Consider the following 24,555-nt stretch of genomic DNA (forward strand, 5'->3'; position numbering starts at 1 on the left):
GTGACTTTGGGCGAGTCACTTCAGTGCTCTGGGCCTCAGATCCCTCATCTGGAAAATGGGGATGAAGACTGAGAGCCCCCAGTAGGACAACCTGATCACCTTGTAACCTCCCCGGCGCTTAGAACGGTGCTTTGCACATAGTAAGCGCTTAAGAAATGCCATCATTATTATTAGAGAAGCAGCGCGGCTCAGTGGAAAGAGCCCGGGCTTTGGAGTCGGAGGTCACAGGTTCAACTCCCGGCGCCGCCAAATGTCAGCTGTGTGACTTTGGGCAAGTCACTTCACTTCTCTGGGCCTCAGTTCCCTCATCTGGAAAATGGGGATGAAGATTGGGAGCCCCCAGTAGGACAACCTGATCACCTTGTATCCTCCCCAGCGCTTAGAATGGTGCTTTGCACATGGTAAGCGCTTAATAAATGCCATCATCATTATTATTATTACTATTAGAGAAGCAGCGTGGCTCAGTGGAAAGAGCCCGGGCTTTGGAGTCGGAGGTCGTGGGTTCAATCCTGGCGCTGCCAAATGCCAGCTGTGTGACTTTGGGCAAGTCACTTCACTTCTCTGGGCCTCAGTTCCCTCGTCTGGAAAATGGGGATGAAGACTGGGAGCCCCCAGTAGGACAACCTGATCACCTTGTAACCTCCCCAGCGCTTAGCACGGTGCTTCGCACATAGTAAGCATTTAACAAATGCCATCATTATTATTAGAGAAGCAGCGCGGCTCAGTGGAAAGAGCCCGGGCTTTGGAGTCGGAGGTCACAGGTTCAACTCCCGGCGCCGCCAAATGTCAGCTGTGTGACTTTGGGCGAGTCACTTCACTTCTCTGGGCCTCAGTTCCCTCGTCTGGAAAATGGGGATGAAGACTGGGAGCCCCCAGTAGGACAACCTGATCACCTTGTATCCTCCCCAGCGCTTAGAACGGTGCTTTGCACATAGTAAGCGCTTAAGAAATGCAATCATTATTATTAGAGAAGCAGCGCGGCTCAGTGGAAAGAGCCCGGGCTTTGGAGTCGGAGGTCATAGGTTCAACTCCCGGCGCCGCCAAATGTCAGCTGTGTGACTTTGGGCGAGTCACTTCACTTCTCTGGGCCTCAGTTCCCTCGTCTGGAAAATGGGGATGAAGACTGAGAGCCCCCAGTAGGACAACCTGATCACCCTGTAACCTCCCCAGCGCTTAGAACGGTGCTTTGCACATAGTAAGCACTTAAGAAATGCCATCATTATTATTAGAGAAGCAGCGCGGCTCAGTGGAAAGAGCCCAATGCCATCATCATTATTATTATTATTATTAGAGAAGCAGCGTGGCTCAGTGGAAAGAGCCCGGGCTTTGGAGTCGGAGGTCATAGGTTCAACTCCCGGCGCCGCCAAATGTCAGCTGTGTGACTTTGAGCGAGTCACTTCACTTCTCTGGGCCTCAGTTCCCTCATCTGGAAAATGGGGATGAAGACTGGGAGCCCCCAGTAGGACAACCTGATCACCCTGTAACCTCCCCGGCGCTTAGAACGGTGCTTTGCACACAGTAAGCGCTTAATGCATGCTCCCAGGAGCCCCACCGGCCCCCGCCGCCCTCGGGCCGGTCCTCATGGCCCTGGCATCCACCGAGACGCTCTCGTCCCCGCCGCCGCTCACCAGCTGGTACAGGTTTTCCCAGTAGTCCTGAGTCATGAGGCGAAACAAAGCGAGGAAGGCCCAGCTGAAGGTGTCGAAGCTGGTGTAGCCGTAGTTTGGGTTCCGCCCCGCCTTCATGCACAGGTAGCCCTCGGGGCACTGGCTGAACACCGGACGGGAGAGGAGAAGGCCGCCCTCAGGCCCTGGCACCGGACGACGCTCGCGGCGGGAAGCTGCTGCCCCCGAAAACACGGACCTCCCCCTCGCCACACCCCCGGCCCGGCCCCCGACGCGGGCGGGCGAGGGACTCACCCCGCGTCGGAGCTGTTCCCGCACAGCAAAGGGTCCAGCATCCCGGGAATCGTGTAAAAATTGGCTGCGAGGGATGGAAGAGGAAGAGGAACCCACTTAGAGAAGCGGCCTGGCCTGCCGGACGGAGCCCGGGTCTGGGAAGCAGAAGGACCTGGGTTCTGATCCCGGCTCCTCCTCTTCCCAAGCGCTTAGTACGGGGCTCTGCACACAGTAAGCGCGCAATCAATACAATTGAATGAATGAATGAATTTACTATTCTATTTTATTTTGTTAATATGTACTCTTTTGTTGTCTGTCTTCCCCTTCTAGACTGCGAGCCCGCTGTTGGGTAGGGACCGTCTCTAGATGTTGCCAACTTGTCCTTCCCAAGCGCTTAGTACACTGCTCTGCACACAGTAAGCGCTCAGTAAATACGATTGAATGAATGAATGAATGAATATTTACTATTCTATTTATTTTGTTAATACGTTTTGGTTTGTTGACTGTCTCCCCCTTCTAGACTGTGAGCCCACTGTTGGGTAGGGCCCGTCTCTAGATGTTGCCAATTTGGACTTCCCAAGCGCTTAGTACAGTGCTCTGCACACAGTAAGCACTCAATAAATACGATTGAACGAATGAATGAATATTTACTATTCTATTTATTTTGTTAACACATTTTGGTTTGTTGACTGTCTCCCCCTTCTAGACTGTGAGCCCGCAGTTGGGTAGGGACCGTCTCTATATGTTGCCAACTTGCACTTCCCAAGCGCTTAGTACACTGCTCTGCACACAGTAAGCGCTCAATAAATACGACTGAATGAAGTTAAGTGCTCAATCAATACGATTGAATGAATGAATGAATGGATATTTACTATTCTATTTATTTTATTTTGTTAATATGTTTTGGTTTGTTGACTGTCTCCCCCTTCTAGACTGTGAGCCCGCTGTTGGGTAAGGACCGTCTCTAGATGTTGCCAACTTGTCCTTCCCAAGCGCTTAGTACAGTGCTCTGCACACAGTAAGCGCTCAATAAATACGATTGAACAAATGAATGAATATTTACTATTCTATTTATTTTGTTAATACGTTTTGGTTTGTTGACTGTCTCCCCCTTCTAGACTGCGAGCCCGCTGTTGGGTAGGGACTGTCTATGTTGCCAACATGGAAGCGCTTAGTACAGTGCTCTGCACACAGTAAGCGCTCAATAAATACGACTGAATGAAGTAAGTGCACAATCAATACGACTCAATGAATGAATGAATATTTACTATTCTTTTTTGTTGATGTTGTTAATATGTTTTGGTTTGTTGACTGTCTCCCCCTTCTACACTGTGAGCCCGCTGTTGGGTAGGGACCGTCTCTATATGTTGCCAACTTGGACTTCCCAAGCGCTTAGTCTAGTGCTCTGCACACGGTAAGCGCTCAATAAATACGACTGAATGAATCAATGAATATTCCATTTATTTTGTTAATGACGCACATCTAGCTTTACTTCTATTTATTCTGATGACGTGACACCCGTCCACGTGTTTTGTTTTGTCGTCCGTCTCCCCCTTCTAGACTGTGAGCCCGTTGTTGGGCCGGGACCGTCTCTATTGGTTGCCCACTTGGACTTTCCAAGCGCTTAGTCCAGTGCTCTGCACACAGTAAGCGCTCAGTAAATACGACTGATGAATGAATGAACACCTACATCTTGGCGACCGTGGGGTCCCCACCCCGGAGGGCCGGGAAGACGCCGGGTCCCGGCCCTCTCACCCCATGGGCCTCCCAGCTTGGGGACCCCGGCTTTCGGGGCCTGTCCCTCCCACGCGCACACGCGGGGGACGTACAGTCGTTGTTGATGTACTCGTCCCAGTCGAAGCCGCGCGTGCCGTTGTCCAGAAAGCTGTCGTTGAAGCGGATGGGCCAGATGACGCACTTGTTCCTCAGGTTCCCCATGAAAAGCTGCAGCCCGATGAGCGCGAAGACGCTGAGGCAGAACACCGTCAGGATCATCACGTCCGACAGCTTCTTCACCGACTGGATCAGGGCTCCCACGATGGTCTTCAGGCCTGGGGTAGGAGGGGGAGGACAGGGCCGTCCGGGCTCCCGGCTCGCCGCCCGGAGGGGGGACCCCCCCCCGGACCCCCCGTCCCCGTCCCAAATAGCCGCCAACCTGCCCTGTTTGGGCTCGGGGCCAGGGGTCGTTCTTCTCGCACGGTGGCCCGGGGAAATCCACGGAGGGAGTGATGGAGAGGGGGACTGGGGATATCCACGGAGGGTGTGATGGAGTGGGGGACCGGGGAAATCAATGGAGGATGTGATGGAGTGGGGGGGGACCGGGGAAATCCACGGAGGGAGTGATGGAGGGGGGGACCGGGGAAATCAATGAAGGGAGTGATGGAGTGGGGGACCGGGGAAATCAATGGAGGAAGTGATGGAGTGGGGGACCGGGGAAATCCACGGAGGGAGTGGTGGAGAGGGGGACAGAGGAAATCAACGGAGGGTGTGATGGAGTGGGGGGACGGGGGAAATCCACGGAGGGAATCATGGAGGGGGAGACTGGGGAAATCCACGGAGGGTGTGATGGAGTGGGGGGGACCGGGGAAATCCATGGAGGGAGTGATGGAGGGGGAGACCGGGGAAATCCACGGAGGGTGTGATGGAGTGGGGGGGACCGGGGAAATCCACGGAGGGAGTGATGGAGTGGGGGACCGGGGAAATCCACAGAGGGAGTGATGGAGTGGGGGACCGGGGAAATCCACAGAGGGAGTGATGGGGGGGGGGGCCGGGGAAATCCACCGAGGAAGTGATGGGGGGGACCGGGGAAATCCATGGAGGGAGTGATTGGGGGGGGGCAGGGAAATACATGGAGGGAGTGATGGAGGGGGAGACCGGGGAAATCCACAGAGGGAGTGATGGAGGGGGGGACCAGGGAAATCCATGGAGGAAGTGATGGGGGGGGAACCGGGGAAATCCACGGAGGGAGTGAGGGGGGGGGGGACCGGGGAAATCCACGGAGGGAGTGATGGAGTTGGGGGGGACCGGGGAAATCCACGGAGGGAGTGTTGGGGGTGGAGGGGACCAGGGAAATCCACAGGTAGAGTGTTGGGGGTGGGGGGGGGACCGGGGAAATCCACGGAGGGAGTGTTGGGGTGGGGGGGACCAGGGAAATCCACGGAGGAACTGATGGAGGAGGGGATCGGGTAAATCCACGAAGGGAGTGATGGAGGTGGGGGGGGGGGGGGGGGCAGCAACCATGCGGCTCCGCCACTTGTCAGCTGTGTGACTTTGGGCAAGTCACTTAACTTCTCTGGGCCTCAGTTCCCTCATCTGTAAAATGGGGATTAAGACCGTGAGCTCCCCGTGGGACAACCTGATCACCTTGTAACCTCCCCAGCACTTAGAGCAGTGCTTGGCACGTAGTAAGTGCTTAATAAACGCCATCATCATTATTATTATTATTATTATTATTATTATTATCCGTTTCCCAGCACACGGAGGGAGGGGCTCCCGGGGCTGCCCGGGACTTCGAGCGTTCCCGGGGGTCGTGACTCGCGGGAGTTTGGAAACCTAATTTTAATTCTATTCGTTCTGACGATTTTGACGCCCGTCTACGTGGTTTGTTTTGTCATCCTTCCCCTCCTTCCTCCTTATTAATTAATTCATTCAATCAATCGTATGTATATATGTTTGTACATATTTATTACTCTATTTATTTTACTTGTACATATCTATTCTATTTATTTTATTTTGTTAGTATGTTTTATTGTGTTCTCTGTCTCCCCCTTCCAGACTGTGAGCCCGCTGTTGGGTAGGGACCGTCTCTCTATGTTGCCGACTTCCCAAGCACTTAGTCCAGTGCTCTGCACACTGTAAGCGCTCAATAAATACGATTGACTGATTGATTGATTGAGCGCTTACTGTGTGCAGCGCTTGGGAAGTACAAGTTGGCCTCCTCCAGGAGGCCTTCCCAGACTGAGCCCCCTCCTCTCCCTCCCCATCCCCCCCACCTTACCTCCTTCCCCTCCCCGCAGCACCTGTATAGATGTATATATGTTTGTATGAATTTATTACTCTATTTTACTTATATATATTCTATTTATTTTATTTTGTTAATATGTTTTGTTTTGTTGTCTGTCTCCCCCTTCTAGGCTGTGAGCCCGCTGTTGGGTAGGGACCGTCTCTCTATGTTGCCGACTTCCCAAGCACTTAGTCCAGTGCTCTGCACACAGTAAGCGCTCAATAAATACGATTGATTGATTGATTTACCCGGGCAGAACCGTGCCCCATCCTGACACATTGCCTGCCCACGGGAAGCTTGCAGTCTTGTCTGTCTTTTAGACTGTGAGCCCACTATTGGGTGGGGACCGTCTCTATATGTTGCCAACTTGGACTTCCCAAGCGCTTAGTACAGTGCTCTGCACACAGTAAGCGCTCAATAAATACGATTGATTGACTGCTCTAGAAAATGGGGATTGGGACTTAGAAGCAGTGTGGCTCAGTGGGAAAAGCACGGCCTTTGGAGTCAGAGGTCGTGGGTTCAAATCCTGGCTCCGCCAAATGTCAGCTGGGTGACTTTGGGCAAGTCACTTCACTTCTCTGGGCCTCAGTGACCACATCTGGAAAATGGGGATTAAGAACTGTGAGCCCCCATGGGACCACCTGATCACCTTGTATCCTCCCCAGCGCTTAGAACAGTGCTTTGCACACCGTAAGCACTTAATAAATGCCATTATTATTATTATTATTATGTGGGACCACCTGATCACCTTGTCTCCTCCCCAGCGCTCAAAACAGCGCTTGGCACATAGTAAGCGCTTAACAAATGCCATAAAAGAAAGAAAGAAGCCATGACCTCCGACTCCAAAGCCCGGGCTCTTTCCAACCGAGCCACGCTGCTTTGGGGGAGCGGTGGGGGAGACTCCATTATTATTATGGGGGACCACCTGATCACCTTGTCTCCTCCCCAGCGCTCAGAACAGTGCTTGGCACATAGTAAACGCTTAATAAATGCCATTATTATTATTATTATTATTATGTGGGACCACCTGATCACCTTGTCTCCTCCCCAGCGCTCAGAACAGCACTTGGCACATAGTAAGTGCTCAACAAATGCAATAAAAGAAAGAAAGAAGCCATGACCTCGGACTTCAAAGCCCGGGCTCTTTCCAACCGAGCCACGCTGCTTTGGGGGAGCGGTGGGGGAGACTCCATTATTATTATGGGGGACCACCTGATCACCTTGTCTCCTCCCCAGCGCTCAGAACAGCGCTTGGCACATAGTAAGCGCTTAACAAATGCCATAAAAGAAAGAAAGAAGCCATGACCTCCGACTCCAAAGCCCAGGCTCTTTCCAACCGAGCCACACTGCTTTGGGGGAGCGGTGGGGGAGACTCCATTATTATTATGTTGGACCACCTGATCACCTTGTATCCTCCCCAGCGCTCAGAACAGTGCTTGGCACATAGTAAGTGCTCAACAAATGCCATAAAAGAAAGAAAGAAGCCATGACCTCCGACTCCAAAGCCCGGGCTCTTTCCAACCGAGCCACGCTGCTTTGGGGGAGCGGTGGGGGAGACTCCATTATTATTATGTTGGACCACCTGATCACCTTGTATCCTCCCCAGCGCTCAGAACAGCGCTTGGCACATAGTAAGCGCTCAACAAATGCCATAAAAGAAAGAAAGAAGCCATGACCTCCGACTCCAAAGCCCGGGCTCTTTCCAACCGGGCCACGCTGCTTTGGGGGAGCGGTGGGGGAGACTCCATTATTATTATGGGGGACCACCTGATCACCTTGTCTCCTCCCCAGTGCTCAGAACAGTGCTTGGCACATAGTAAGCGCTTAATAAATGCCCTTATTATTATTATTATTATTATTATGTGCGACCACCTGATCACCTTGTCTCCTCCCCAGCGCTCAGAACAGTGCTTGGCACATAGTAAGCGCTTAATAAATGCCATTATTATTATTATTATTATTATGTGGGGCCCCCTGATCACCTTGCATCCTCCCCAGCGCTCAGAACAGCACTTGGCACATAGTAAGCGCTCAACAAATGCCATAAAAGAAAGAAAGAAGCCATGACCTCCGACTCCAAAGCCCGGGCTCTTTCCAACCGAGCCACGCTGCTTTGGGGGAGTGGTGGGGGAGACTCCATTATTATTATGTGGGGCCACCTGATCGCCTTGTCTCCTCCCCAGTGCTCAGAACAGCGCTTGGCACATAGTAAGCGCTCAACAAATGCCATAAAAGAAAGATAGAAGCCATGACCTCCGACTCCAAAGCCCGGGCTCTTTCCAACCGAGCCACGCTGCTTTGGGGGAGCGGTGGGGGAGACTCCATTATTATTATGGGGGACCACCTGATCACCTTGTCTCCTCCCCAGCGCTCAGAACAGTGCTTGGCACATAGTAAACGCTTAATAAATGCCATTATTATTATTATTATTATTATGTGGGACCACCTGATCACCTTGTCTCCTCCCCAGCGCTCAGAACAGCGCTTGGCACATAGTAAGCGCTCAACAAATGCCATAAAAGAAAGAAAGAAGCCATGACCTCCGACTCCAAAGCCCGGGCTCTTTCCAACCGAGCCACGCTGCTTTGGGGGAGTGGTGGGGGAGACTCCATTATTATAATGTGGGGCCACCTGATCGCCTTGTCTCCTCCCCAGTGCTCAGAACAGCGCTTGGCACATAGTAAGCGCTCAACAAATGCCATAAAAGAAAGATAGAAGCCATGACCTCCGACTCCAAAGCCCGGGCTCTTTCCAACCGAGCCACGCTGCTTTGGGGGAGCGGTGGGGGAGACTCCATTATTATTATGTGGGGCCACCTAATCACCTTGTCTCCTCCCCAGCGCTCAGAACAGTGCTTGGCACATAGTAAGCGCTTAATAAATGCCATTATTATTATTATTATTATTATTACGTGGGACCACCTGATCACCTTGTCTCCCCAGCGCTCAGAACAGTGCTTGGCACATAGTAAGCGCTTAACAAATGCCATAAAAGAAAGAAAGAAGCCATGGCCTCCGACTCCAAAGCCCGGGCTCTTTCCAACCGAGGCACGCGGCTTTGGGGGAGCAGTGGGGGAGACTCCTAAGGGCCGGTGTTTGGGACGGCGGAGGGGAGCGGGGCGCGCGGCTCACCGGGGATGACGGAGATGGTCTTCAACGCTCGCAGGACCCTGAACGTCCTCAGCGCCGAGACGTTCCCCAAGTCCACAAACTCCGTCACGTACCTGCGGGGTGGGGAGGACACACATGACACACGGGTGTCGAGCGCGACAGAAACCCGGGGCGGAAAAGCGACCGCTACGCGACACGGAAAACACGCGACGCCGCGCTGACCCCAGCTCCGGCTGGGGGGGGACGCCTTCCTGGCTATTTCACTTGTACCTATTAATTCCATTTCTTTTATTTTTAGGAGGAGCAGCGCACTAAGCGTGGCTCAGTGGAAAGAGCCCGGGCTTTGGAGTCGGCGGTCGTGGGTTCAAATCCCGGCTCCGCCAATTGGCAAGCTGTGTGACTCTGGGCAAGTCACTTCACTTCTCTGGGCCTCAGTTCCCTCATCTGTAAAATGGGGATTAAGACTGTGAGCCCCCCGTGGGACAACCTGATCACCTTGTATCCCCCCCCCAGCGCTTAGAACAGTGCTTTGCACATAGTAAGCGCTTAATAAATGCCATTGTTATTATTATTATTAACTTCTCTGCACCTCAGTTTCCTCATCTGTAAAATGGGGATTAAGCCTGTGAGCCCCCCGTGGGACAACCTGATCACCTTGTATCCCCCCCCAGCACTTAGAACAGTGCTTTGCACATAGTAAGCACTTAATAAATGCCACTGTTATTATTATTATTATTAACTTCTCTGCGCCTCAGTTACCTCATCTGTAAAATGGGGATTAAGATTATGAGCCCCCCGTGGGACAACCTGATCACCTTGTATCCCCCCCAGCACTTAGAACAGTGCTTTGCACACAGTAAGCACTTAACAAATGCCAGCATTATTATTATTATTATATTGTACTCTCCCAAACCCTTAGTACAGTGCTCTGCACACAATAAGCGCTCAATAAGTACAATTGACTGACAGACCGGCCCTTCACCTGGGCGTCACTTCACTTCTCTGGGCCTCAGTTCCCTCATCTGTAAAATGGGGATGAAGACTGTGAGCCCCCCGTGGGACAACTTGATCATCTTGTAACCTCCCCAGCACTTAGAACAGTGCTTTGCACATAGTAAGCGCTTAACAAATGCCAGCATTATTATTATTATTATTATTATATTGTACTCTCCCAAACCCTCAGTACAGTGCTCTGCACACAATAAGCGCTCAATAAGTACAACTGACTGACAGACTGCCCCTTTACCCGGGCGTCACTTCACTTCTCTGCGCCTCAGTTCCCTCATCTGTAAAATGGGGATTAAGACTGTGAGCCCCACGTGGGACGAACTGATCACCTTGTATCCCCCCCAGCGCTTATAAAAGTGCTTTGCACATAGTAAGCGCTTAACAAATGCCAGCATTATTATTATTATTATATTGTACTCTCCCAAACCCTTAGTACAGTGCTCTGCACACGGTAAGCGCTCAATAAGTACAACTGACTGACAGACTGGCCCTTTACCCGGGCAGAAATTACCCTGAAAGTGCGTAGCGCTGAATCAATCAATCAATCAGTCGTATTTATTGAGCGCTTAGTGTGTGCAGAGCACTGTACTAAGCGCTTGGGAAGTCCAAGTTGGTAACATCTAGAGACGGTCCCTGGCAAGTCACTTCACTTCTCTGGGCCTCAGTTCCCTCATCTGTAAAATGGGGATTAAGACTGTGAGCCCCCTTGGGACCACTTGATCACTTTGTAACCTCCCCAGCGCTTAGAACAGTGCCTTGCACATAGTAAGCGCTTAATAAATGCCATCATCATCATTATTATTATTATTATTATTACCCAACAGTGGGCTCACAGTCTAGATGGGGGAGACAGAGAACAAAACCAAACATATTAACAAAATCAAATAAATAGGCACAGCTTAGGTCAACGAATCCTGTTCTGTACCTGCAGAATCAAACCACAATTAACATTTAATCGGTATCGCTGAGCAGGGGGTGGCGGTTACAAAGTAGCCCCTTGACTATTTTCTCATTTGGAAATTAAGGGGGTCCCCCGGCCCAAGTGAGGACCCCAGTGTCCTGCCTCCCAGCTCCAAGCTCTTTCTGCCGGCCTCTAGACTGGAAGCTCGCTGTGGGCAGGGAACGTGTCTCTTGTATTGCTGCTCTGTCATCTCCCAAGCGCTTAGTACAGTGCCCTGTACAACGTAAGTGCTCAATAAATACGACCGATTGATCGACTGCCGCCTCGCAGGGGCGGCGGGACCGTAATAATAATAATAACTGTGGTATCTGTTCGTCACTGACCAGTATTAAGCGCTGGAGGAGAGTCACGATAATCGGGTTGGACAAAGTCCCTGTCCCATATAGGGCTCCCATTTTCCAGATGAGGTAACTGAGGCCCAGAGAAGTGAACTGACCTATCCAAGGTCGCCCAGCGGCCTCCCAGCTCCAAGCTCTTTCTGCCGGCCTCTAGACTGGAAGCTCGCTGTGGGAAGGGAACGTGTCGATTGCATTGCTGCACTGTCGTCTCCCAAGCGCTTAGTACAGTGCCCTGTACAACGTAAGTGCTCAATAAATACGACTGATTGATCGACTGCCACCTCAGAAGGGCAGCGGGACCGTAATAATAATAATAATTGTGGTATCTGCTTATCACTGACCAGTATTAAGCGCTGGAGGAGAGTCACGATAATCGGGTTGGACAAAGTCCCTGTCCCATATAGGGCTCCCATTTTCCAGATGAGGTAACTGAGGCCCAGAGAAGTGGACTGACTTATCCAAGGTTGCCCAGCGGCCTCCCAGCTCCAAGCTCTTTCTGCCGGCCTCTAGACTGGAAGCTCGCTGTGGGCAGGGAACGTGTCGATTGTACTGCTGCACTGTCGTCTCCCAAGCGCTTAGTACAGTGCCCTGTACGACGTAGGTGCTCAATAAATATGACCGATTGATCAACTGCCGCCTCAGAAGGGCAGCGGGACTGTAATAATAATAATAATTGTGGTAACTGCTCATCACTGACCAGTACTAAGCGCCGGAGGAGAGTCACGATAATCAGGTTGGACAAAGTCCCTGTCCCATATAGGGCTCCCATTTTCCAGATGAGGTAACTGAGGCCCAGAGAAGTGAACTGACCTATCCAAGGTCGCCCAGCGGCCTCCCAGCTCCAAGCTCTTTCTGCCGGCCTCTAGACTGGAAGCTCGCTGCGGGCAGGGAACGTGTCTATTGTATTGCTGCAATGCCATCTCCCAAGCGCTTAGTACAGTGCCCTGTACAACGTAAGTGCTCAATAAATACGACTGATTGATTGCCACCTCAGAAGGGCGGCGGGACCGTGATAGTAATAATAATTGCGGTATCTGCTCGTCACTGACCAGTATTAAGCGCCGGAGGAGAGTCACGATAATCGGGTTGGACAAAGTCCCTGTCCCATATAGGGCTCCCATTTTCCAGATGAGGTAACTGAGGCCCAGAGAAGTGAACTGACTTATCCAAGGTCATCCAGCGGCCTCCCAGCTCCAAGCTCTTTCTGCCGGCCTCTAGACTGGAAGCTCGCTGTGGGCAGGGGACGTGTCGATTGTATTGCTGCACTGCCTTCTCCCAAGCGCTTAGTACAGTGCCCTGTATAACGTAAGTGCTCAATAAATACGACCGATTGATTGCCACCTCAGAAGGGCGGCGGGACCGTGATAGTAATAATAATTGCGGTATCTGCTCGTCACTGACCAGTATTAAGCGCCGGAGGAGAGTCACGATAATCGGGTTGGACAAAGTCCCTGTCCCATATAGGGCTCCCATTTTCCAGATGAGGTAACTGAGGCCCAGAGAAGTGAACTGACTTATCCAAGGTCATCCAGCGGCCTCCCAGCTCCAAGCTCTTTCTGCCGGCCTCTAGACTGGAAGCTCGCTGTGGGCAGGGGACGTGTCGATTGTATTGCTGCACTGCCTTCTCCCAAGCGCTTAGTACAGTGCCCTGTATAACGTAAGTGCTCAATAAATACGACCGATTGATTGCCGCCTCAGAAGGGCGGCGGGACCGTGATAATAATAATAATTGCGGTATCTGCTCATCACTGACCAGTACTAAGCGCCGGAGGAGAGTCACGATAATCGGGTTGGACAGAGTCCCTGTCCCATATAGGGCTCCCATTTTCCAGATGAGGTAACTGAGGCCCAGAGAAGTGAACTGACTTATCCAAGGTCACCCAGCGGACAAGCGGCAGAGCCGGGATTAGAATCCAGGTCCTTCCGGCTCCCAGGCCCGGGGTCCAGCCACTGGGCCAGCGTGGCTCAGTGGAAAGAGCCCGGGCTTTGGAGTCAGAGGTCGTGGGTTCAAATCCCGGCTCCGCCACTTGCCAGCTGTGTGACTCTGGGCAAGTCACTTCACTTCTCTGGGCCTCAGTTACCTTATCTGTAAAATGGGGGCTAATCAATCAATCAATCAATCAATCAATCCAATCATATTTACTGAGCGCTTACTGTGTGCAGAGCACTGTACTAAGCGCTTGGGAAGTCCGAGTTGGCAACATATAGAGACGGTCCCTACCCAACGGTGGGCTCACAGTCTAGCCCATAATAATAATAATAATAATGGCATTTATTAAGCGCTTACTATGTGCAAAGCACTGTTCTAAGCGCTAGGGAGGTTACAAGGTGATCAGGATGTCCCCGGGGGGCGGGGGGGGCTCACAGTCTTAATCCCCATTTTCCAGATGAGGTAACCGAGGCCCAGAGACTCAATCAATCAATCATATTTATTGAGCGCTTACTGTGTGAGGAGCACTGTACTAAGCGCTTGGGAAGTCCAAGTTGGCAACATATAGAGACGGTCCCTACCCAACAGTGGGCTCACAGTCTAGCCCATAATAATAATAATAATGGCATTTATTAAGTGCTTACTATGTGCAAAGCACTGTTCTAAGTGCTGGGGAGGTTACAAGGTGATCAGGATGTCCCCGGGGGGGGGCTCACAGTCTTAATCCCCATTTTCCAGATGAGGTAACCGAGGCCCAGAGAATCAATCAATCGTATTTATTGAGCACTTACTGTGGGCAGAGCACTGGACTAAGCGCTTGGGAAGTCCAAGTTGGCAACATATAGAGACGGTCCCTACCCAAAAGTGGGCTCACAGTCCAGCCCATAATAATAATAATGATGGCATTTATTAAGCATTTACTATGTGCAAAACACTGTCCTAAATGCTAGGGACGTTACAAGCTGATCAGGTTGACCCCCGGGGGACTCACAGTCTTAATCCCCATTTTCCAGATGAGGTAACTGAAGCCCAGTGAATCAATCAATCGTATTTATTGAGCGCTTACTGTGTGCAGAGCACTGTACTAAGCGCTTGGGAAGTCCAAGTTGGCAACATATAGAGATGGTCCCTACCCAATAGTGGGCTCACAGTCTAGCCCATAATAATAATAATAATGGCATTTATTAAGCGCTTACTATGTGCAAAGCACTGTTCTAAGCACTGGGGAGGTTACATGGTGATCAGGATGTCCCCGGGGGGGGGCTAACAGTCTTAATCCCCATTTTCCAGATGAGGTAACCGAGGCCCAGAGAATCAATCAATCGTATTGATTGAGTGCTTACTGTGTGCAGAGCACTGTACTAAGCGCTTGGGAAGTCCAAGTTGGCAACATATAGAGACGGTCCCTCCCCAACAGTTGTGAAGTGAAGTGACTTGCCCAAAGTCACCCAGCTGACAGTTGGCGGAGCCGGGCTTTGAACCCGTGACCTCGGACTCCAAAGCCCGGGCTCTTTCCGCCGCGCCGCGCCGCTCCTGGTGCCCACGTCCCGGAGCTCCCCGGCAAAGCCCACGTGCCCGTCTCCCGGCCCAGGGAGCGGATCCGGGGCGGGGGAAAACTCACGCCATCATGATGACGCTGAAGTCCAGCCAGTTCCACGGGTCTCGGAGGAAGGTGAAGCCGTCTATGCAGAAGCCCCTCGCGATGATCTTCACCAGCGACTCGAACGTGTAAATGCCCGTGAACGTGTACCTGGCCCGGAGAACCACGGCTCAGGGCGGGCGCCGCGCGCGCGGGCGCCGACCCCCTTCCCCACCCCGGGCACGAGGATCGCTCCGTTTTCAAACTACGGCGATGGAAATTGGACGGGGTGAGCCCACTGTTGGGTAGGGACTGTCTCTATATGTTGCCAATTTGTACTTCCCAAGCGCTTAGTACAGTGCTCTGCACATAGTAAGCGCTCAATAAATACGATTGATGATGATGATGATGATGCGGTCCCCACGCAGTTCGACGGCCGCGTTCTGTCAATGGCTATTCGGCTTCCAGCGGCCTCCCCCAATCAATCAATCAATCGTGTTTATTGGGCGCTTACTGCGTGCAGAGCGCTGGACTAAGCGCTTGGGAAGTCCAAGTTGGCAACATCTAGAGACAGTCCCTACCCAACAATCAATCAATCGTATTTATTGAGCGCTTACTGCGTGCGGAGCACTGGACTAAGCGCTTGGGAAGTCCAAGTTGGCAACATCTAGAGACGGTCCCTACCCAACAATCAATCGTATTTATTGAGCGCTTACTGCGTGCAGAGCGCTGGACTAAGCGCTTGGGAAGTCCAAGTTGGCAACATCTAGAGACGGTCCCTACCCAACAATCAATCAATCGTATTTATTGAGCGCTTACTGCGTGCGGAGCGCTGGACTAAGCGCTTGGGAAGTCCAAGTTGGCAACATCTAGAGATGGTCCCTACCCGACAGCGGGCTCACGGCCACGTTCTGCCAATGGCTATTCAGCTTCCAGCGGCCTCCCCCAATCAATCAATCAATCATATTTATATTTACTTTTACTTGTACATATTTACCATTCTATTTATGTTGTTAATGATGTGCATCAAGCTTTACTTCTATTTATTCTGGTGACTTGACACCTGTCCACATGTTTTGTTTTGTTGTCGGTCTCCCCCTTCTAGACTGTGAGCCCGTTGCTGGGTAGGGACCGTCTCTACATGTTGCCAACTTGGACTTCCCAAGCGCTTAGTCCAGTGCTCTGCACACAGTAAGCGCTCAATAAATATGATTGAATGAATGAATGAATTGAACGCTTACTGCATGCAGAACGCTGGACTAAGCGCTTGGGAAGTCCAAGCTGGCAACATCTAGAGACGGTCCCTACCCAACAGCGGGCTCACAGTCTAGAAGGGGGAGACGGAGAACCTTCCCTTCCCCACAGCACCTGTATATATGTATATATGTTTGTACATATTTATTACTCTATTTATTTATTTATTTTACTTGTACATATCTATTCTATTTATTTTATTTTGTTAGTATGTTTGGTTTTGTTCTCTGTCTCCCCCTTTTAGACTGTGAGCCCACTGTTGGGTAGGGACCGTCTCTATATGTTGCCAACTTGGACTTCCCAAGTACTTAGTCCAGTGCTCTGCACACAGTAAGCGCTCAATAAATACAACTGATTGACTGATTGATCTAGAGACAGTCCCTACCCAACAGTGCGCTCACAGTCGAGAACGGGGAGACAGACAACAAAACAAAATATATTAACAAAATAAAATAAATAGAGTATGGACAAATAAAATAAATAGGCTCACAGTCTTCATCCCCATTTTCCAGATAAGGCAACTGAGGCACAGAGAAGTGAAGTGACTTGCCCAAAGTCACCCAGCTGACAAGTGGCGGGATATGTTTGGTTTTGTTGTCTGTCTCCCCCCTCTAGACTGTGAGCCCACTGTTGGGTAGGGACCATCTCTAAATGTTGCCAACTTGGACTTCCCAAGTGCTTAGTACAGTGCTCTGCACACAGTAAGCGCTCAATAAATACGATTGATTGATTGATGTTGCCAACTTGTACTTCCCAAGCGCTTAGTACAGTGCTCTGCACACAGTAAGCGCTCAATAAATACGATTGATTGATTGATTGATTGATTGACTGAAGTGGTGGGATGAAGACTGTGAGCCCCCCAGGGGACAACCTGATCCCCTTGTAACCTCCCCAGGGCTTAGAACAGTGCTTTGACACATAGCAAGCGCTTACTAGATGTCATCATGATTATTATCAATCAATCAGTCGTATTTATTGAGCGCTTACCGTGTGCAGAGCACTGTACTAAGCGCTTGGGAAGTCCAAGTCGGCAACACATAGAGACAGTCCCTACCCAACAGTGGGCTCACGGTCTAGAAGTGGGCTCACAGTCTAGAAGCGGGCTCACAGTCTAGACCCCGTTATTATGACCCCAGCGCTCAGCACAGTGCCCGACACAAGGTGAGCGCTCAGCAAATGCCCCGAGAAACAAAAGGAACGGAAGGGGACTACTCACTCCACGTTCTTCGACCACTCGGGCGGGTTACTGAACGTCATGAACACGCAGTTGGTCAAAATGGTGCACATGATGATCATGCTGAACACCGTGCTGAGGAGTCAAGGAAGAAGGCGAGCCCGCTGTGGGACCCTCTCTCGACGTTGCCGACTTGGACTTCCCAAGCGCTTAGTACAGTGCATTTGTGTACACATTTATTATTCTGTTTTTACTTGTACATATCTATTCTATTTATTTTATTTTGTTAATCTGTTTTGTTTTGTCGTCCGTCTCCCCCTTCTAGCCTGTGAGCCCGCTGTTGGGTAGGGCCCGTCTCTAGATGTTGCCGACTTGGACTTCCCGAGCGCTTAGTACAGTGCTCTGCACACAGTAAGCGCTCAATACGATTGATGATGATGATGATGATGGGTAGGGACCGTCTCTAGATGTTGCCAAATTGGACTTCCCAAGCGCTTAGTCCAGTGCTCTGCACACAGTAAGCGTTCAATAAATACGATTGATTGATTGATAGAGAGGGACCGTCTCTATACGTTGCCAACTTGGACTTCCCGAGCGTTTAGTACAGTGCTCTGCACACAGTAGAGGAGCCCTCCTTCCCCGGCCGCTTCCAAAACACCCCCCCCACACCCCGGGGGTCCCTCCCGGCCCCCTCGCCGAAAAGGATATGAATGTATCAAAATTTTAATAGCTATTCTCCTCAACAGGTTAAAAGGGCTTAAAATATACAAGGCAGGCGTGGCGCTGAAGCGGAAGAGCGTTTTCCCTCTGTTTAGTACTACAAAGGTCTGCGGAAAGACAGAAAGGGAGAAAAAAGGCAGAGAAACGATTGAGTAAAATCTGCGATGTACCGATCTCGTTAATTACGCCCTACAATAATACAATAATAACTGTATAATAATAATAACAATAATAATTGCGGTATTTGTTAAACACTTACCAAGGGCCGGGCACTGTACCGATCTCGTTACATAAGCCCTACCTCACGTGCATAACCCCTTTTCCTTCTAAATAACAATAATAATTGCAGTACTTGTTAAGTACTTACCATGCGCCGGGCACTGTACCGATCTCGTTACTTAAGCCCTACCTCACGTGCATAACCCCTTTTCCTTCTAAATAACAATAATAATTGCGGTATTTGTTAAGCACTTACCATGCACTGGGCACTGTATCTATCTCATTACTTAAGCCCTACCTCACGTGCATAACCCCTTTTCCTTCTAAATAACAATAATAATTGTGGTATTTGTTAAGCAGTTACCATGTGCCGGGCACTGTACTGATCTCATTACTTAAGCCCTACCTCACGTGCATAACCCCTTTTCACAAGAGTAAAATCTGCAACGTACCAATCTCGTTACTTACGCCCTACAATAGTGCAATAATAATTGTATAATAATAATGACAATAATAATTGCGGTATTTGTTAAGCACTTACCATGTGCCGGGCACTGTACCGATCTCGTTGCTTAAGCCCTACCTCACGTGCATAACCCCTTTTCACGCGGTTAAAATCTGCAACGTACCGATCTCGTTACTTACGCCCTACAATAATACAATAATAATTGTATAATAATAATAACAATAATAATTGCGGTATTTGTTAAGCACTTACCATGCGCCGGGCTCTGTACCTATCTCATTACTTAAGCCCTACCTCACATGCATAACCTCTTTTCCTTCTAAATAACAATAATAATTGTGGTATTTGTTAAGCAGTTACCATGTGCCGGGCACTGTACCGATCTCATTACTTAAGCCCTACCTCACGTGCATAACCCCTTTTCACGCGGGTAAAATCTGCAACGTACCGATCTCGTTACTTACGCCCTACAATAATAATTGTATAATAATAATAACAATAATAATTGCGGTATTTGTTAAGCACTTACCATGTGCCGGGCACTGCACCGATCTCATTACTTAAGCCCTACCTCACGTGCATAGCTCCTGTTCACGCGGTTAAAATCTGCAACGTACCGATCTCGTTACTTACGCCCTACAATAATACAATAATAATTGTATAATAATAATAACAATAATAATTGCGGTATTTGTTAAGCACTTACCATGCGCCGGGCTCTGTACCTATCTCATTACTTAAGCCCTACCTCACATGCATAACCTCTTTTCCTTCTAAATAACAATAATAATTGTGGTATTTGTTAAGCAGTTACCATGTGCCGGGCACTGTACCGATCTCATTACTTAAGCCCTACCTCACGTGCATAACCCCTTTTCACGCGGGTAAAATCTGCAACGTACCGATCTCGTTACTTACGCCCTACAATAATAATTGTATAATAATAATAACAATAATAATTGCGGTATTTGTTAAGCACTTACCATGTGCCGGGCACTGCACCGATCTCATTACTTAAGCCCTACCTCACGTGCATAGCTCCTGTTCACGCGGTTAAAATCTGCAACGTACCGATCTCGTTACTTACGCCCAACAATAATATAATAATAATTGTATAATAATAATAACAATAATAATTGCGGTATTTGTTAAGCACTTACCATGTGCCGGGCACTGCACCGATCTCATTACTTAAGCCCTACCTCACGTGCATAACCCCTTTTCCTTCTAAATAACAATAATAATTGCGGTATTTGTTAAGCACTTACCATGTGCCGGGCACTGCACCGATCTCATTACTTAAGCCCTACCTCACGTGCATAACCCCTTTTCCTTCTAAATAACAATAATAATTGCGGTATTTGTTAAGCACTTACCATGTGCCGGGCACTGTACCGATCTCGTTGCTTAAGCCCTACCTCACGTGCATAACCCCTTTTCACGTGGTTAAAATCTGCAACGTACCGATCTCGTTACTTACGCCCTACAATAATACAATAATAATTGTATAATAATAATAACAATAATAATTGCGGTATGTGTTAAGCACTTACCATGCGCCGGGCTCTGTACCTATCTCATTACTTAAGCCCTACCTCACATGCATAACCTCTTTTCCTTCTAAATAACAATAATAATTGTGGTATTTGTTAAGCAGTTACCATGTGCCGGGCACTGTACCGATCTCATTACTTAAGCCCTACCTCACGTGCATAACCCCTTTTCACGCGGGTAAAATCTGCAACGTACCGATCTCGTTACTTACGCCCTACAATAATACAATAATAATTGTATAATAATAATAACAATAATAATTGTGGTATTTATTAGGCACTTACCATGTGCCGGGCACTGTACCAATCTCGTTACTTAAGCCCTACCTCACGTGCATAACCCCTTTTCACACGGGTAAAATCTGCAACATACCGATCTCGTTACTTACGCCCTACAATAATACAATAATAATTGTATAATAATAATAACAATAATAATTGTGGTATTTGTTAAGCACTTACCATGTGCCGTGCACTGTACTGATCTCATTACTTAAGCCCTACCTCACGTGCACAGCTCCTGTTCACGCGGGTAAAATATGCAATGTACCGATCTTGTTACTTACGCCCTACAATAATACAATAATCATTGTATAAGAATAATAACAATAATAACTGTGGTATTTGTAAACACTTACCATGTGCCGGGCACTGTACCTATCTCATTACTTAAGCCCTACCACATGTGCATAACCCCTTTTCACACGGGTAAAATCTGCAACGTACCGATCTCGTTACTTACGCCCTACAATAATAATTGTATAATAATAATAACAATAATAATTGCGGTATTTGTTAAGCACTTACCGTGTGCCGGGCACTGTACCGATCTCGTTACTTAAGCCCTTACCTCACGTGAATAACCCCTTTTCACGCGGGTAAAATTTGCAACGTACCGATCTCGTTACTTAGGCCCTACAATAATATAATAATAATAATAACAATAATAATTGTGGTATTTGCTAAGCACTTACCATGTGCCGGGCACTGTACCGATCTCATTACTTAAGCCCTACCTCACATGCATAACCCCTTTTCCTTCTAAATAACAATAATAATTGCGGTATTTGTTAAGCACTTACCATGTGCCAGGCACTGTACTGAGCACTGGGGTAGGTCCAAGCTAATAATAATAATGATGCTGGCATTTACTAAGCGCTTACTATGTGCATGTATATATGTTTGTACGTATTTATTACTCTATTATTTTATTTGTACATATTTATTCAATTTACTTTATTTTGTTAATATGCTTTGTTTTGTTGTCTGTCTCCCCCTTCTAGACTGTGAGCCCACGGTTGGGTAGGGACTGTCTCTAGATGTTGCCAACTTGGACTTCCCAAGCGCTTAGTACAGTGCTCTGCACACAGTAAGTGCTCAATAAATACGATTGAATGAATGAATGAGGAGAACCGTCTCTATATGTTGCCAACTTGGACTTCCCAAGCGCTTAGTCCAGTGCTCTGCACACAGTAAACGCTCAATAAATACGATTGAATGAATTCACTATTCTACTTATATTATTTTGTTAATATGTTTTGTTTTGTCGTCTGTCTCCCCCTTCTAGACTGTGAGCCCACTGTTGGGTAGGGACCGTCTCTAAATGTTGCCTACTTGGACTTCCCAAGCGCTTAGTCCAGTGCTCTGCACACAGTAAGCGCTCAATAAATACGATTGAATGAATGAATGAGGAGGAGGAGGACCGTCTCTATATGTTGCCAACTTGGACTTCCCAAGCGCTTAGTCCAGTGCTCTGCCCACAGTAAGCGCTCAATAAATACAATTGCATGAATTTACTATTCTACTCATTTTATTTTGTTAATTTGTCTTGTTTCGTTGTCTGTCTCCCCCTTCTAGACTGTGAGCCCACTGTTGGGTAGGGATCGTCTCTCTATGTTGCCAACTTGGACTTCCCAAGCGCTTAGTACAATGCTCTGTACACAGTAAGCGCTCAGTAAATACGACTGAATGAATGAATGAATGAATGAACAGGGACTGTGTCCAACCCAATTTGCATGGATCTATCCCAGCGTCTAGTACAGTGCCTGGCACCTAGTAAGCGCTTAAATACCATTCATTCATTCAATCGTATTTATTGAGCGCTTACTGTGTGCAGAGCACTGTACTAAGCGCTCGGGAAGTCCAAGATGGCAACATCTAGAGACGGTCCCTAACTGACAGCGGGCTCACAGTCTAGAAGGGGGAGACAGACAACAAAACATATTAACAAAATAAAATAAATAGAATAAAGCGGGGATAAAGGGTACCCAACCAATCTACCCTCCGCCCTCTGACAGGGAACGGACAGAGGTGCGGTGCCCATTCATTCATCCAATCGTATTTATTGAGCGCTTACTGTGTGCAGAGCACTGTACTAAGCGCTCGGGAAGTCCAAGTTGGCAACATCTAGAGACGGGCCCTACCCAACAGCGGGCTCACAGTCTAGAAGGGGGAGACGGACAACAAAACAAAACGTATTAACAAAATAAAATAAATAGATCAGTATCTACCCCAGCACTTAGAACAGTGCCTGGCACACTGTAAGCGCTTAACAAATACCATGATTAGAGAAGCGGCAGGGCTCAGTGGGAAGAGCCCGGGCTTTGGAGTCAGAGGTCATGGGTTCGAATCCCGGCTCTGCCAATTGTCAGCCGTGTGACTTTCAGCAAGTCACTTCACTTCTCTGGGCCTCAGTTACCTTATCTGTAAAATGGGGATTAGGACTGTGAGCCCCACGTGGGACAACCTGATCCCCTTGTATCCCCCCAGCGCTTAGAACAGTGCTTTGCACATAGTAAGCGCTCAATAAATACGATTGAATGAATGAATTAGAATGATTATAACAGAAACCACTGACTGACAAAAATAGGAAGGATAGAAAAGACAAGTTCAGATGAACTGTGAGGTGAAACTCCCAAATTGTCAATGTTAACTACCCCATCCTCTCCCGCCAGTCCACTCCGATCGTCCCCCACACGGGCCAGGCCTTGACTCCCATCAACCGCTTTAATAAAATAATAATAATAATAATAACAATAATTTTGGTATTTGTTAAGCGCTTACTACGTGCAAAGCACTGTTCTAAGTGCTGGGGAGGATACAAGGTGATGACGTGGTCCCCCGTGGGGCTCCCAGTCTTCATCCCCATTTTACAGATGAGGGAACTGAGGCCCGGAGAAGTGAAGTGACTTGCCCAAAGTCACCCAGCTGACAATCAGCGGGGCCGGGATTTGAACCCACGACCTCTGACTCCAAAGCCCGGGCTCTTTTCCACTGAGCCACGCTGCTTCTCTAAACGTGCTCACATTCACTCACACTGGGAGTCAGAGCACCTGGGTTCTCATCCCGGCTCCTCTGCTTCTCGGCTGTGTGACTGAGGGTGAGCCGTGTAACTTCTCTGTGCCTCAGTTGCCTCAACTGGGGGTTCAATCCCTGTTCTCCCTCCTATTTTGATGGTGAGCCCTGAGGAGCAGCATGGATTTGGCAGATAGAGCACAGGACAAAAAGCCTTCTAGACTGTGAGCCCACTGCGGGGTAGGGACCGTCTCTATGTGTTGCCAACTTGGACTTCCCAAGCGCTTAGTACAGTGCTCTGCACACAGTAAGCGCTCAATAAATACGACTGAATGAATGGACAGACCTGCTCCCTGCCTTCAACACGCTTACACACTCGCTCGGTCTGTAGAGGCTCCGGCGGGAGAAAAGAGTGGGCTCGGCCGGTGACGACTTAAAAAGAAAAAAAGGCTTGCGGATAATTCGCACCGCGGAGAATTCACTCACGGATAATAACGGTAATGATGGCATTTGTTGAGCGCTTACTCTGCGCAAAGCACTGCTCTAAGCGCTGGAGCTTAGAACGGATCACCACAGACGAATGTTGATATTTAGCCCGGGCCCCCCGACATTTATAATAATCATGATGGTATTCGTCAAGCGCTTACTATGTGCCAGGCGCCGGGGTGGATACAGGCAAATTGGGTTGGACACAGTCCCTGTCCCACAGTCTCCATCACCATTTTACAGATGAGGGAACTGAGGCACAGAGAAGGGAATTGACTCGTCCTAGGATGCACAGCAGACAGGTGGAGCCGGAATTAGAACCCATGACCTTCTCACTCTCAGGCTGCTTCTAACTACGCCACGCTACTCTACAATTTCCCCTCTCCGTAATCCTCTTTAATGCCCTTTTCCCCCCGAAGATCGCACGGTGCTTGAAGGCGGCCATCACATCTACCAACTCTCTTCACATCTGACAGATCATCGATCACTCTCCCCACCGTCAAAGCTTTATCGAAGGCCCGCCTCCTCCAAGAGGCCTTCCCCGACTAATCCCTCCTTTCCT

General features: G+C 49.2%; 1 protein-coding gene across 4 annotated transcripts in view; it reads right to left on the minus strand.

Moving 5' to 3' along the window:
• SCN8A (sodium voltage-gated channel alpha subunit 8) overlaps window positions 1-24,555 on the minus strand; it is a 119,548-nt gene that overhangs the window by 66,675 nt on the left and 28,318 nt on the right. For all 4 annotated transcript variants that reach the window (XM_038752266.1, XM_038752267.1, XM_038752264.1 and 1 more), the window contains exons 3-9: window positions 17,964-18,082; window positions 17,298-17,387; window positions 14,870-14,998; window positions 9,033-9,124; window positions 3,728-3,949; window positions 1,920-1,983; window positions 1,629-1,770 (exon numbers count right to left, since the gene is read on the minus strand). In XM_038752266.1, the coding sequence (XP_038608194.1) occupies window positions 1,629-1,770; window positions 1,920-1,983; window positions 3,728-3,949; window positions 9,033-9,124; window positions 14,870-14,998; window positions 17,298-17,387; window positions 17,964-18,082 (858 nt within the window). The remainder of the gene's footprint in view (window positions 1-1,628; window positions 1,771-1,919; window positions 1,984-3,727; window positions 3,950-9,032; window positions 9,125-14,869; window positions 14,999-17,297; window positions 17,388-17,963; window positions 18,083-24,555) is intronic.

This window comes from Tachyglossus aculeatus, chromosome 10 (genome assembly GCF_015852505.1).
Source record: "Tachyglossus aculeatus isolate mTacAcu1 chromosome 10, mTacAcu1.pri, whole genome shotgun sequence".
Taxonomy (NCBI): domain Eukaryota; kingdom Metazoa; phylum Chordata; class Mammalia; order Monotremata; family Tachyglossidae; genus Tachyglossus; species Tachyglossus aculeatus.